Source organism: Ornithorhynchus anatinus, chromosome X1, assembly GCF_004115215.2.
Source record: "Ornithorhynchus anatinus isolate Pmale09 chromosome X1, mOrnAna1.pri.v4, whole genome shotgun sequence".
In the NCBI taxonomy this organism is placed as follows: domain Eukaryota; kingdom Metazoa; phylum Chordata; class Mammalia; order Monotremata; family Ornithorhynchidae; genus Ornithorhynchus; species Ornithorhynchus anatinus.
In genome coordinates, this window is record NC_041749.1 from 70,485,607 (window position 1) to 70,499,443 (window position 13,837).

Below are 13,837 nucleotides of genomic sequence, written 5' to 3' on the forward strand. Positions count from 1 at the left end.
TTCAAGACTGTCCCATTGATACAAATGGCACATCTTCCCTCCCAAATCCTCTCCTCCAAGCAACTTTCCCTTCACAGTTGATAATCCACCATTCTCCCTGTCACTGGAACCTGTGACTTTGGTACTATCCTTAACTCCTTACTCCTTCAACTCTCCCATTTAGTCTGCCTCTAAATTCTGTCAGTTTTTCCTCCACAACACTTCCCAGATCCACCCCTTCCCCTCCATCCAAAAGATCACCACCCTGGTCCAGCTAGACTATTGTTGCAGCCTCCTCATTAGTCTCCCTGCCTCCAGCCTCTTCCACCTCAAGTCTATACTTCACTCTACTGCCCAAATCATCTTTTGAAAACATGATTCCCTACTCCTCAAAATTCTTTAGTGGTTACTCATTCGAGGAGAAAATCCTGACCAATGGCATTAATGGCATCAGCTCTCTTGCTTTTACCTAGCTACTCTTCTCCTACTCCCTGTTCTGAAGCTCGCCTCCCCCATTGTGCCTCATTCTATACTCTTCTGCTTCCAACCCTTGGCTAAGACCCAATTTCTTACCTGGAATGCCCTTCCCCTTCAATACTGCCATATTTCCCCTCTTCTCATCCATCTTCAAAGCCTTTCAGAATTCCAACTTCATTTAGGAGGTTTTCTCCCAACTAACAGCTTGGTCCTTCTGTACCACCTGAGTACTCCCATAACGCTTACATACACATCCATTTATTTACATTCTCTACAACTAAAGCACTTCTTTCATACTATTTTCTGTCTTTCTCCTCCATTAGACTGTAAGCTCCTTGAGGTTTTCTACCTTTATGATCCTCTCCCGGTGCTCAATAAATACTTGACTTTAAGCTGGGCAAGTGTATGATCGCACATGAAGCTTGCAGATATCTCACCTGAAATGCTACATCATGCACCCAGGTAATTTACATGGGATATAGCTCGTCAGATTCACTTCAGCCCTCCCCAGCCAGTCCCACACTTCTGGGACTGAGCTCTGCAGCAGTCTCAAAATACTGGTAGCCTTGGTCCGAGAAGCACAGGAACTTCCACGCTCAGCCTCTCTCACACCTCCCTCTCACCTACCACACCTAAAATGAATCTAGTCACATGAGGTGGCCTCAGGCTGCAAAGCAGAAAATGGAATTAGGGGATACACTGACCTCATTCCTTTCTGGGTTGGCCAATAGCTGGAAACTAACTCTGTAACTGAAGGCAAACACACACACATATATATATATACATATGTATATATATACACAATATATATATATACACACACACACACACCCGTAGCTGCTTTATACATGTGGTAGTTCCATGTTCAGCTGATGCAAATGTCAGTCAATACCATTAATTGAGTGCCTACTGTTAAGACTTGGGCACAACAGTAGAGTGGTTAGTTGACCTGGATGCTGTGGATACTGGGAGTAGACCTCCCGTGGGTTTTAAACACTTGATCGACAGGGTCTACCTGGGAAGGTAAATCGAACAGTCAAAGCAAACACCTTCCTGGGGAAGAAGGTGATCTGGCCATGCTCCCTTCCTGTCATCCTTTCAGATAAGTGCTGGGGTCCCATTGAAGCCTGGCTTCTTGCTCCACGCTGTTGAACAAAATTCTACAGGGTCATTGCCCTGGTGAAGGGAAGCATCAAATTTTGATCCAGATGCCATTGTTAGAGAAAAGGAAGGGACAAGGAGTGGTAGAGAAGCAGCGTGGCTCAGTGGAAAGAGCACGGGCTTTGGAGTCAGGGCTCATGAGTTCGAATCCCAGCTCTGCCACTTGTCGGCTGTGTGACTGTGGGCAAGTCACTTCACTTCTCTGTGCCTCAGTTCCCTCATCTGTAAAATGGGGATTAAGACTGTGAGCCCCACGTGGGACAACCTGATTCCCCTATGTCTACCCCAGCGCTTAGAACAGTGCTCGGCACATAGTAAGCGCTTAACAAATACCAACATTATTATTATTAGACTTGAGAATCTCTGTATTGCAGTCCTTATGCCAAGGAATAAATCTGGTCAACATGGAGCTAAAACTTGCCATTTCGTCTTCTATAATCATGCGCTAATTGAGCTAATCTGTCTGCTGGGCATCAAGTATGAAGGCGGTGGAAGAAAGAGCTCCTCTATGGTTGCTCTGATACTGCAGCAGCTGTTTTGCTTCCTCTTGATCCTCCTTTACAGTGTAGTGGGCTGGAAAATGTTAAGTACCGGCTGTGGCAGACGCTGAACCAAAGAATTCCAATTGAGGAGGGGAAAAAAAGACACCTCCCTGTTGTGATTGCTCCTGCTCTAATCAATGGTGTTTACTGAGTGCTTAGTGTATGCCCCAGGCCAAAGAAAAGAAGCTGGGGAAAGGGGGGAAGAAGGGGCTCCAACACAGCGTGGCTCAGTGGAAAGAGCACGGGCTTTGGAGTCAGGGCTCATGAGTTCGAATCCCAGCTCTGCCACTTGTCGGCTGTGTGACTGTGGGCAAGTCACTTAACTTCTCTGTGCCTCAGTTCCCTCATCTGTAAAATGGGGATTAAGATTGTGAGCCCCACGTGGGACAACCCGATTCCCCTATGTCTACCCCAGCGCTTAGAACAGTGCTCGGCACATAGTAAGCGCTTAACAAATACCAACATTATTAACACCAGGTGCCACCATTTGTCACTTCAACTATGTAATAATAATAATTATGGCATTTGTTAAGCGCTTACTACGTGCCAAGCTCTGTTCTAAGCACTGGGGTAGATACAAGGTAATCAGGTTGTCTCATGTGGGGCTCAGTCTTAATTCCCATTTTACAGATGAGGTAACTGAGGCACAGAGAAGTTAAGTGACTTGGCCCAAGGTCATGCAGACAAGTGGCGGAGTCGGTATTAGAACCCACAACCTGATTCCCAAGCCCAAGCTCTTGCCACTAGGCTATGCTGCTTCCCAGCAAGCCCAATGTTTCAATGAGCTATTTTCCCCACTGAGGATCTCTAGGGACCTAGAAGGTGTGTAATTAAGTTAGTCTTGGGAGTAATGTCAACAGTGACCAGCTTTCCTTTATCCTGCATCTTCACCATTTCACCAGCAACTAGAAGTCTGTCAAGATTCTGGCAGTCTTATGAGAGTCAAAAGTACACATACAAACACAACTCTCTAGTTGCTGGACTTTGTTGCTGCTGCCCTGCTGGCTCTCTTGTTCAGAAGAAGTCCTGGAGGGTGCTCTTGGCCTCTCTTTTGTGACAGCTGTTAAGTGTGGGGACAGAAGTCAGGCTTGCAAGGCCCAGGGCCAGGCTTATATGGCTAGGGCTCAGGGCCCTGGTTATTCAGGTCTCATTGCTTCCCCTGGCTATTAGGAGTTGGTCAGCTACTAAGCCAGAGACCTATCCATTTTAGTAGAGTAAAACCAGGAAGAAAGAGTATCGTGCTTTTGAATTTTTATTCCTCTACCCAGGTTTGACCTGGAGCTCCTAAATTAAACTCCAAAAAACTTCTGCCTAGAAATAAAGGATAAGGAAAGGGATGAAAAGATAAAACACACTTCCTAAAGACCATATGAGAAGTCATAATGTCTGTCCCCTCCACCAGACTGTAAGCTCCTTGAGGGTGGATATCGAGTTTACTTACATTAACTGCATTCTCCCAGGCACTTAGTACAGTGCTCTGCACACAGTAAGCACTCAATAACACACCTGACTGACTGACTTGGAAGCTTGCGCCCTTCCCCCATCACCATAGTTATTGCCACAGGGTAGAAAGAGGAGCTCAGCTCAATTCCTTGCTGCCAGGGTAGAAGGGTAACCGGCGCCTACAGACACGACAGCAAGACTCATGCAGGAGCCCCCTCCCTGTCGGTAATACTGGCTCTGAGACCTTCAAGAGACTGGGGTCTGAGGGAATCAAGGAAAGTTAAGGGGACCCAATAAGCACAAAAGAGTAAATAAAAGAAGGCAAACCCTAGATGGCCAACAATTTGAGCAGGGATGTAGAGAAGGAAGCAGGGAGGAGACAAGAGGAGAGGCATAAAGATACAAGAGATATCATTACTAGATCAAACAATAGCCCATCCAACGAGTATTCTCTTTGACAGTGGCAACAGACTCTTTGGAGTAATCGTGTGATGGTTACCCTCATTGATGCCCAACTTAATATTTAGCGATGTGCCTTCTGATATCCCTAACTTTCCCTCTAGTGACCCATTATGGAGTATTTATCCATCAATATATATAAATCCCTCTTGAACCTACTGATATTTGCTGTCCGCACAAGTTCTTGTGGTAATGAACTCCATACATTTACTCCCTGCTGAATGAAGAAGGAAACTGTCTGTGGAGGCTAAAGGGTGTCTAAACTGCAAGCACCTTCCCTTAAGCCTACCACCTGAGTGGTTTTAGCTCAGAAATGGATGAGTCATGATGAGTCTCGTTTAGCTTGGTGAGAAGTGGCAGGAGGAGGTGGGGAGATGACTCTCAGGTAATCAGGGAAGGAAAAGCCTAGTTGAATCCACTTGCCTTGTACGGGTTTCCCTAAGGTATTGTACGGGCCTGAGCTTTCCTGAAGCAGGCAGGGAGATCTTCTGCAAGAAATAGCTGTTGCCCTTTACTACAAACGAAGGAAACTGGAGAGGGGAGGGCTGCACTCTCAAGTACCTAACAGTTATGGGGAAGGGGGAAGATCCCGGCCTACTTGGCCATCCTTAGGTCTTTACTGGCAGACAACCTTCAATATTTATTACCTGCAAGTCCTCCAGGACTCCTCAGAGGACTTCTGATCTATGATGAGCTGTCATGGCCTATATGACTCAGTGCAATAAGTTCGGTAAGTTCTGCCCTGAGGCATCTGGGTGAGCATCCCAGTGAGTTTCCATCCAGGATACCCGCATTCTAGAAAACCATTCAAGTATCAGGCAACAGTGGGGTCACATGGGACTGTGTGAATGTTCAGTCCTGGCCCCTCAACCCCAGGCCTTTCTCTGATCGTCCCATATCACATCTCAAGGGATGCCCCAGCTGGACCAGAGGGCAGGGAATGTGTTTTTTTTACTGCTGTATTGTACTCTCCCGAGCACTCAGTACAGTACTCTGCACACAGCAAGCACTAAATCAATACGATTGAACGAATGCAATAAGATGTTGTCATAAAATTATCTCCCACTTCTTGTTCTATCCCACCCGGCTAGTTTCTCTTCTTAACATCCTTTCTTTTTCATTCTACTCCAATCTTCCTGGCCCCTGCTTTAACTGGAGTGAGTTGAATCTTGATGAGTGGAAATTCAATTATATGACCATATTGGGCTTATTTTTTCCTAAATGCATTTTAGTGCTTTTATCTACCCACCACCAAAGTCTTAGGACATCCAATGCCCAAGTCCAGGTCGAGCTATGAGATTATGAACAGGGGAGTGGAGAATTCAGAAGGAGATATAGGAAGTGTAAATATGTATTTTTTGTGAGGGGGGAGGTAACATCAAAGATTTTGCAAAAACAGTGTTTCAAACAACCAGAGCTCTGAGCAACTGTTTGATGATAAAAGGGAATATGGGCTTTAAAAAAAAAAAAAAAAAAGCTCCTTCTCCCTCCACTTGCTTTTTCTTTGCCTAGGTGCTTGCTCTTCTACTGTTGACATTTACTAGGCACCTATTGTGTTTTTCATTTCTCCATTTAATATTTAAATTATGGGGAAAAAATTCTACATACATGGAGAACTAAAAAATAAGCTTAAATAACTTTAAAGTTCAAATTTTTAATAAAGATCAGTGCAGACACAAAGGAGAGATGCATGTTTATAATCAGTGTCAAATGTGCTTATATCATCTATTTTAGAATAGTATGGTTTGCTTGGACAATGGTGTTTACTTCTACTTTTCAAACTTCTTAACAGTGAGCTATTAAAATCAAAGTTTTCCCCTTTCAAATCTTGTTTTCTTTTGCAAACCATCTAAGTTTAACACAGTACGTAAATAGCGTTGGTTTTTTTTAATCATTCCTTCAAAAGACTCCAGGTTAGAAAAGTGCATGGTGAAGTTTCCAGAGGTATTTGCATTTACTGCCTCCCTATTAAAATGCTAGAATGAGCGAAATTATGGCTCATCTATACTGTACAAAACCTGTCATCATAACATGCCCATGCTAAGTTAAAAATTATCTATGGACTTACACTTTGCCTTATGTTACTTTGATACATATGTACCATCCGATGGCAAAAATAAAAGAATATACAAAATACTGCAAAAATGATTTCATTTAAGAAATTATGAAGCGAAGCATTTAGCTACAACATCCGTTTAGAAAGCTTTAACCAAATATTATAAATTATACTCACTCTGACCGTAGCCGGGCTTCCATACCGTCTGGTAGAAAAAGTTTTATTGTGGAAACAATACATCCATGGGTAACTGATTAAAAAAGATAGGACTGAATTAGTGAAATTAGGAGGTTCAGAAATAGAACACTTACGTTAGGGCTTTTAAAAAAAAAGGAAAATATAAAGGAAAATACAAGTTAGCCTGGCCTTGTGGAAAAAGCACAGGCCCCAGAGTCAGGGGACCTAAGTCCTAAGCTCTGTCACTTCTCTACTGTGTGACCTTGGGCAAGTCACTTATTTATCTGGGTTGCACCTGTAAATGGCAATTCAATACCTCCCCCTTAGCGAGCCCCATGTGAAACAAGGACTGTGTCTGACCTGATGATCTTATATCTACCTCAGCACTTAGTACAGTGCGCAGCACATAGTAGCCATTTAGCAATTACTGATCTTAGTACTCAATATACCATTCACTTGGGAGGACAAGTAATTTGATTATTAAATAAAATTTGGACTTGGAAAAAAATTTGATATACTATATTTTTCCTTTTTTTGCAGTTTAAAAAGTGTGCCAACAGACAGGGTTCTGCAATGTTAGAGAGATTTTTTTCACTGTAAAAAGATTCCACTTGGGATCCATTTAAGTGTTAACATTAGAAGTGTACCCATGCAACATATTATACACGTGTGCAAGTATAGAGATTATGGTACACTACAAATAAGCCACACAATGCTCAAAGGAATAATTTGGCTGTGTGCACCTACATTAATACCGATGAGTTCTATTTAGAAGTCAGCCATTAAAATAAGCAAAGATAAATTTGAAATTAAAACTATAGTGATGTCGCTTGAAACAGTTCCACATTACAGAGGGAATAAATAATTCTTGGCTTCATAGCCTCTAGCCCCCAAATCACAGGCTCATATGCAATTACAGGGCTCAAAATAGTAATAATAATATTTAAGCATTTAATAATAATAATAATAATAATAATAATAATGAGAATAATTGTGGTATTTGTAACCGCTTACTATGCGCCAGGCACAAACCGCTAAGGTTGATACAAACAGGTTCCTGAATATGGACGTCAAGGGGGCAGTTAACCCAACAGCTGCATTTGATGGGCAGCCACTCGAATCACTGCTTTGAGGGGTGACCTCCCAACCACCTTCCAACCTGGTGGTAGTTGCCCACCTGACTTACTGCTCCCAAGGGACAGCTGTCTGGCTCTCCACCCCCAGTAAGAGCGGGCAACTGAATCCCTACCCTTTGGGGAGGGGTGGCAGGATAAATGCCCCTGCCAGACACTCATCTTGGGAGTGGCAGCCACCCAAATCTCTGCCCTGGGGGTGAGAGATGACCACCTCCCTACCCTGGAGGAGGGAGGGGGCGGGCAAGGTCCCCCAGATTAGTTTGTCTTGTGTGGGCAATTGCCCAAATCCTCTCCCCTGGAAGAGATTGTGCCTGAATCTCCACCCTGGGGGCACCACCACCAGACTCCTCCTATGAGGATAGCGGTCGCCTGAATCAACCCCAATTGGGAGCAAACCCAATGCCAATACAGGTGCATCCCAAGATCCTTATGTAGTACGTGGGGGTATGGTAGCTGTCAAACTGTGGGATGCATTTTCCCAAAGATTTATATGCAATGTGTTAGGATCCTCTTCCACAGCCAAGCATAACACGATGACTGAGTCCTTTCATATTATAAAAAAAGATGCTGTTTTAGACGAGGCCCTATTGCCTCCGCTCCCCCAACACCCCCACCCCAACCACCAACTTTTCCTCTCCACTATACCTAGGGACTTTCTTGATGCCCATGAACCCCAAACATGGCTCAGCCTCCACCCTTCTTGTCTATCCAGGGGTTTTTTTGCCGATTTTGTTTCGTTTTTAAACCAGAGTTTCACCCTCTTCCCACTTGTGCCAGGTGTTGTCACAGCTGTTTTCAGCAGAAATGGGGCAGGGAAAAAATGGTGTTCCAACTGGGATTCCCATGGCCAGACACCAGAGTCCTGGCCCACCTCTCTGTTCCAAAAGGTGGCGAGCTGGTTTCGTTTGACTTTGACTAGGCCACATTCCCTCTTGCCGACTAGTTCTGAGTTCCTCCCTGCAAGCATTTCTGTCACTTGGTTCATTCATTCATTCATTCAATAATATTTATTGAGCGCTTACTATGTGCAGAGCACTGTACTAAGCGCTTGGGATGAACAAGTCGGCAACAGATAGAGACAGTCCTTGCCGTCTGACGGGCTTACAGTCTAATCGGGGGAGATGGACAGACAAGAACAATGGCAATAAATAGAGTCAAGGGGAAGAACATCTCGTAAAAACAATGGCAACTAAATAGAATCAAGGCAATGTACAATTCATTAACAAAATAAATAGGGTAACGAAAATATATACAGTTGAGCGGACGAGTACAGTGCTGTGGGGATGGGAAGGGAGAGGTGGAGGAGCAGAGGGAAAAGGGGAAAAAGAGGGTTTAGCTGCGGAGAGGTAAAGGGGGGATGGCAGAGGGAGTAGAGGAGCTCAGTCTGGGAACGCCTCTTGGAGGAGGTGAGTTTTAAGTAGGGTTTTGAAGAGGGAAAGAGAATCAGTTTGGCGGAGGTGAGGAGGGAGGGCGTTCCAGGACCGCAGGAGGACATGACCCAGGGGTCGACGGCGGGATAGGCGAGACCGAGGGACGGTGAGGAGGTGGGCGGCAGAGGAGCGGAGCGTGCGGGGTGGGTGGTAGAAAGAGAGAAAGGAGGAGAGGTAGGAAGGGGCAAGGTGATGGAGAGCCTTGAAACCTAGAGTGAGGACTTGGTTGCCTGTCAAGTTTCCCCACGTCATCTCACCCAGGGGCATTTCCTGCTCTGATGAGACAGCAATTCTCCACTAAACGGAGCTCAGCTCGGATACAGGTAATGAATGGGAAACAGGGGAGGGGAGAGCAGCTCAACGTGTTTCTCCGGCTTTAGTGAAGGCAGCACAGTCTCAGGTAGAGAGTGAGTGCGGCAGCTCTCCGTTCCTTCCATTTTCACCCCATCCAAGCTTCCTCCCTCCCAAGCCCCTAGCAAAACGGAGAACCCAGCCTGCAAGTCACTGATTTGAAAGCAGCGTGCAAGTGGCAAGGCTAAGGGAAGAAGGGACGGGTCTTCCTTGCAGCAACTGTACATCGAGCAGGACCTTACAGTTCCTGGGCTACATCAGCAATTAGTGCATGATGTATCTCCCGATTTTATGTATAGTGATCATTTAGACCCGGGGGTATACCTGTATTTTGATACAGTAAAAGGGAATAGAACAGTATTATAAACATCTTGATTTCGATGAACTCAACCAAACACTGCCTTTCCCTTTATAAGCTACCAGTTTTGAAATTTAATATGCCAAAGAATTCCACTAATAGAGTGGCTATCCAGCCTCATTTAATTTAAAAATGATATAAGTAGACATAAGGATGGGCAAGTCATTATCCAGAGACTGTCAATTAATCCTCTTGTCACTAGACCATACATTACTTGTTTTACTAAGTACAAAAATGGCATTTTGCATTTACAACCAAAATGCAATCAAATTAAATATTTCTATAGCACCATACAAAACACTTTACCTCCTGACAAGTAAATTTTAAAGAATTGAAATCATTCTTATTTTTTAAAAATGAGAAAGCAGAGGTTCTCAGGATACCTTGCTCATAACCAGACTAGACTGTAAGCCCAGTGTGGGCAGGGATTGTCTCTCTTTATTGCTGAATTGTACTTTCCAAGCGCTTAATACAGTGCTCTGCATACAGTAAGCGTTCAATAGATGCGACTGAATGAATGAATTAATCATAACACCTTGGCAGTACACTCAACTTGCCTCTCTCATTCAACCCAGATATATTCAGTCTGTCACTGAATCCTGCTTTCGTAACATCTCTAGAATCTACCCCTTCCTCTTCATCCAAACTGCTACCATACTGATCCAAGCACTTACCATATCCCGTCGTGACTACTGTGTCAGCCTCCTGTTTCCCCCTCTCCAGTCCATACTTCACTCCACTGTCCGGATACCTGTTTGTTTGTTTTGATGTCTGTCTCCCCTCTTCTAGACTCTGAGCCCATTGTGGGCAGGGATTGTCCCTATTTGTTGCTGAATTGTACTTTCCAAGCGCTTAGTACAGTGCTCTGCACACAGTAAGTGCTCAATAAATACAATGAATGTACGAATCGTTTTTCTACAAAAATCATTCTGCGCACGCCACCCCACACTTCAAAAACCTCCCAATGGTTACCCATCCATCTCTGCCTCAGACTCCTCACCATCAGCTTTAGGGAAGTCTCTCCCCCTCCTACCTAACTTCACTCATCTCCAACACACAGTCTATACAGTTCACTCCTCTAAGACCAGCACACTGTACCTCGATCTCACCCCTCTCCTTATCGACACCCTTGCTCACACCTTCCCTCCTGCTTGGAACTCGCCTGTATATCTGACAGACCACCACTCTCCCAGTCTTCAAAGCCCAACTCAAATCATATCTCCTCCAAGAAGCCTTTCTTGACTACCCTCTCTCTTCCCCTCCATTCTCCCTCCCTTCTGAGTCACTATGCACCTTGTAACTCATCCTACTTACATACATATCCTTATATACTACTTCCCCTAACCATTTAATCTCCCACTAAATTGTTAGCTCCTGGGCAGAGATTCTGTCTATCAACTCTATTGCGCTGTACTACTAATAATGGCATTTAAGCATTTACTATATGCCAAGCACTGTTCTAAGCGCTGAGCACTGTTCTAAGCACTCTTCCAAGCACTTGGTGCAGCACTCTGCATGCAGTAAGCACTTAATCAATATTGCTGATTGACTAATGAGAGGCAATTCTAAATGTTATATTGAAACTCAAAATTTTAGGCTCGTAGCCATCTCTACCGCTCTGCATAAACCCCATGACAGCATCACCAATGAGGTGTAGCAAGCTAAGAATTGTTATCCGTGTAAAACTTCTATTCATGACTCCATGTGATGTCTAAGATTCTTCAATTACAGAGCATGAAGAACAATAGTAACCTGTCTGATAGAGATGTTTGAATCAATAAACTAAATTGCCTCAACTTACACACTTTGGTACCACGGGGTTAGGTGCAATTCAAAGCACCTGATGAAAAGGAATGTCATATCTTATTGCTCTGAACCAAGACAAAGTTTTGTGTGGACATTTTGTACCCTGAGTAACAAAAACCTGCTAAACTAGAAAGTTAAACAGTGACTCTGAAACACTATCAAATAAAGCTCCTCCCTCCTTCACTAGATCCCTCCCCTTCCTCACAAACAAGTGCTAGAAGAGGGTGCAATGCTCACAACAGAAAGTGCTAAATACCATCTATATTCTGCATTTGGCCTTTCCCTGTGTCCCCCCGGTCTCCTGCCTCTGGACCGCTCAGTACTTAAGGAGCGACAGGGGCTCTGGCTCCGCTGACACATCCAGGCTGACGAAAGAAGTGGCAGCAGCAGCCGAGAGCCAGGAAGCGGTGCGGAGACTGGGTGGCCCTTGAAGACCGAAACCACCACTGCAAGGTTTCCAGAGCCATGACTTCCACCTTGTCCCCGGGGGAATCTCCCAGGCTCGGGCTGGGTGGATGGACTGGGGATGAGGCAGACGATCACCTTCATCATCACAGGGGGTGGGGAGAGGAGCCACTGGCCCTCCCCTGGAGACTGAGCGTGAGCTACTCTTGTGATTGCCACCAAGGACACGACTCTAACGAGGAGGGTGACAAACTCCACAGGTGCTGGGGCCCAGAGGTGGTGGGCAGTCAATCTGTAGTAGGCAAAAAAAAATATGGATCCAACATCTTGAGTCCTTCCTGTAGGCTACATGGTCCTGGTGGGCAGGGAATGTGTCTACTGTACTATACTCTCCCCAGGTGACAAGTAAGTGCTCTGAACAAAGTGAGGCTCAATAAATACCATTCATTGATTGACTTTTTCCCACCTCTCTTGGTTCAGGTTGCTGAGGAGAAAGAAGGCGCTGAGGAAGAACACTCAGCTGGAGAGAAGGGCAACAAAACTCTTACAGGAGACAATATTGCAGAGAAGAGGAGGGCTTAAGAACTGGGGTCCTTTCGGGTCAAGAGAACTTGTACCATGTGCTGAAGATGTAAAAGAAGGTGTCAGAGCATCTCTCAAACCAAATGCTGGGCAAAGATGGAGGGTGGGAAAGCAAAAGACCCAGATTAACACAATCCCCAGAAGGGAAATGGCTCATGGAGTTCTAGGGGGCAAGGGAGGAATCAAACAGAGCATTAGAGGAAAATGGAGGCAGCAAATTACACTGTTCAATAAAGAAGGAAGTTGGTAGGTGTGGAAAAGTTGCAAAAATAGCACCCTTGTAAGGTTGTTCAAGAACATAACCCACACATTATCAGAAAACTGACTGTCTTGGGCTAGACAGATCATTGGTCAGATTCAGTAATAGCATTTTTAAGGTTCCCTTGTAAGTTGTGAGGCACCTAAACAAACAACAAAAAAAAAAATCAGTCATCAAATTCCTTGTCGACTGACCCTCCAAGTGACAAAAGCCCCCAAGAAATCACTACCCAGAAGCAAAAAAGTTGATTTACTACTAACTTTAGGATACAGTGATAATATGTTTCAGCAATCGGCTGGGATGCCAGAATCTGGCCAAGTGTCTCTGGCTGACATACCAGCCTCCAGCCACTTGGTAACGACGGTGACCACTTTCACCTCGGCAGTGGAATGGCCACTATGGAGACCCATACGTTAGCTCTCCATCCCCTCCCTCTCTTTGCCCCCAAGAGGAAACACTAGCATTATGGAGCACGGGTTTCTGGAGTTGCGGTCAGGGACCCTGAAGCAGAAGCAGCAGCAGCAACCTAATGGGGCACTCAGCATGCAAACTAGTCCCAGTTTTCTTGGGATTCTGAGCAGTTTGGCCTCATAACCATTATTGGCTAGATGATTAGAACACCCGTGAAAAAACTCTGGTCAACTGAAGATACAGAATTCTGTAGAACATGATTAGATGCCAGAGGGTTTCTTTTTCATATACCGTTTTCCCATGAGATTTAATAATGAAAGTTAGGTCCACTTATCAGATTTCAGTAATGCAAAGTAAAAAAAACTAAAGTAAGAGAAAATGATCCATACCCTTACCTTTCCGCGTGTTCTCTGTCACATCTACCCCAAACTGGATAATATCACCAGATAGAATCTCACATGGTGGACTTTCTTCAGATCCTCGACTCAATCTCTGGCTGTTTATAAAGGTACCATTACTACTCTTAGTGTCTTGAAGATAAAACTGCAAAAACAAAGTTAAAAGTCTGTGAGCTTAAATTACATGCAGTCACTAAAATAATGCCTAATTTGAAGCGATAGGCAATACCAAAAAATGAAAAACAGACTGTTTTGCACGTTTGTTCTTTGGAGCTTTGAACCGTGAGGGGACAATTTCCTTTTATGGGAAAGAAATAATCAGCAAGGACACCAGATAAATTAAGTACTCTCCATTAATTCAACAGTATAAAGTCTGTAGACTATTACACTGAATTAAGATCTGAGAT

General features: G+C 44.5%; 1 protein-coding gene across 27 annotated transcripts in view; it reads right to left on the reverse strand.

Moving 5' to 3' along the window:
- LOC100084433 (sarcolemma associated protein) overlaps positions 1–13,837 on the reverse strand; it is a 139,378-nt gene that overhangs the window by 76,433 nt on the left and 49,108 nt on the right. For 14 of the 27 annotated variants that reach the window (XM_029050616.2, XM_029050622.2, XM_039910108.1 and 11 more), the window contains exons 2-3: positions 13,422–13,575; positions 6,295–6,367 (exon numbers count right to left, since the gene is read on the reverse strand). In XM_029050616.2, the coding sequence (XP_028906449.1) occupies positions 6,295–6,367; positions 13,422–13,575 (227 nt within the window). The remainder of the gene's footprint in view (positions 1–6,294; positions 6,368–13,421; positions 13,576–13,837) is intronic. The other 13 variants (XM_029050631.2, XM_029050629.2, XM_039910116.1 and 10 more) reach the window with 1 other exon arrangement.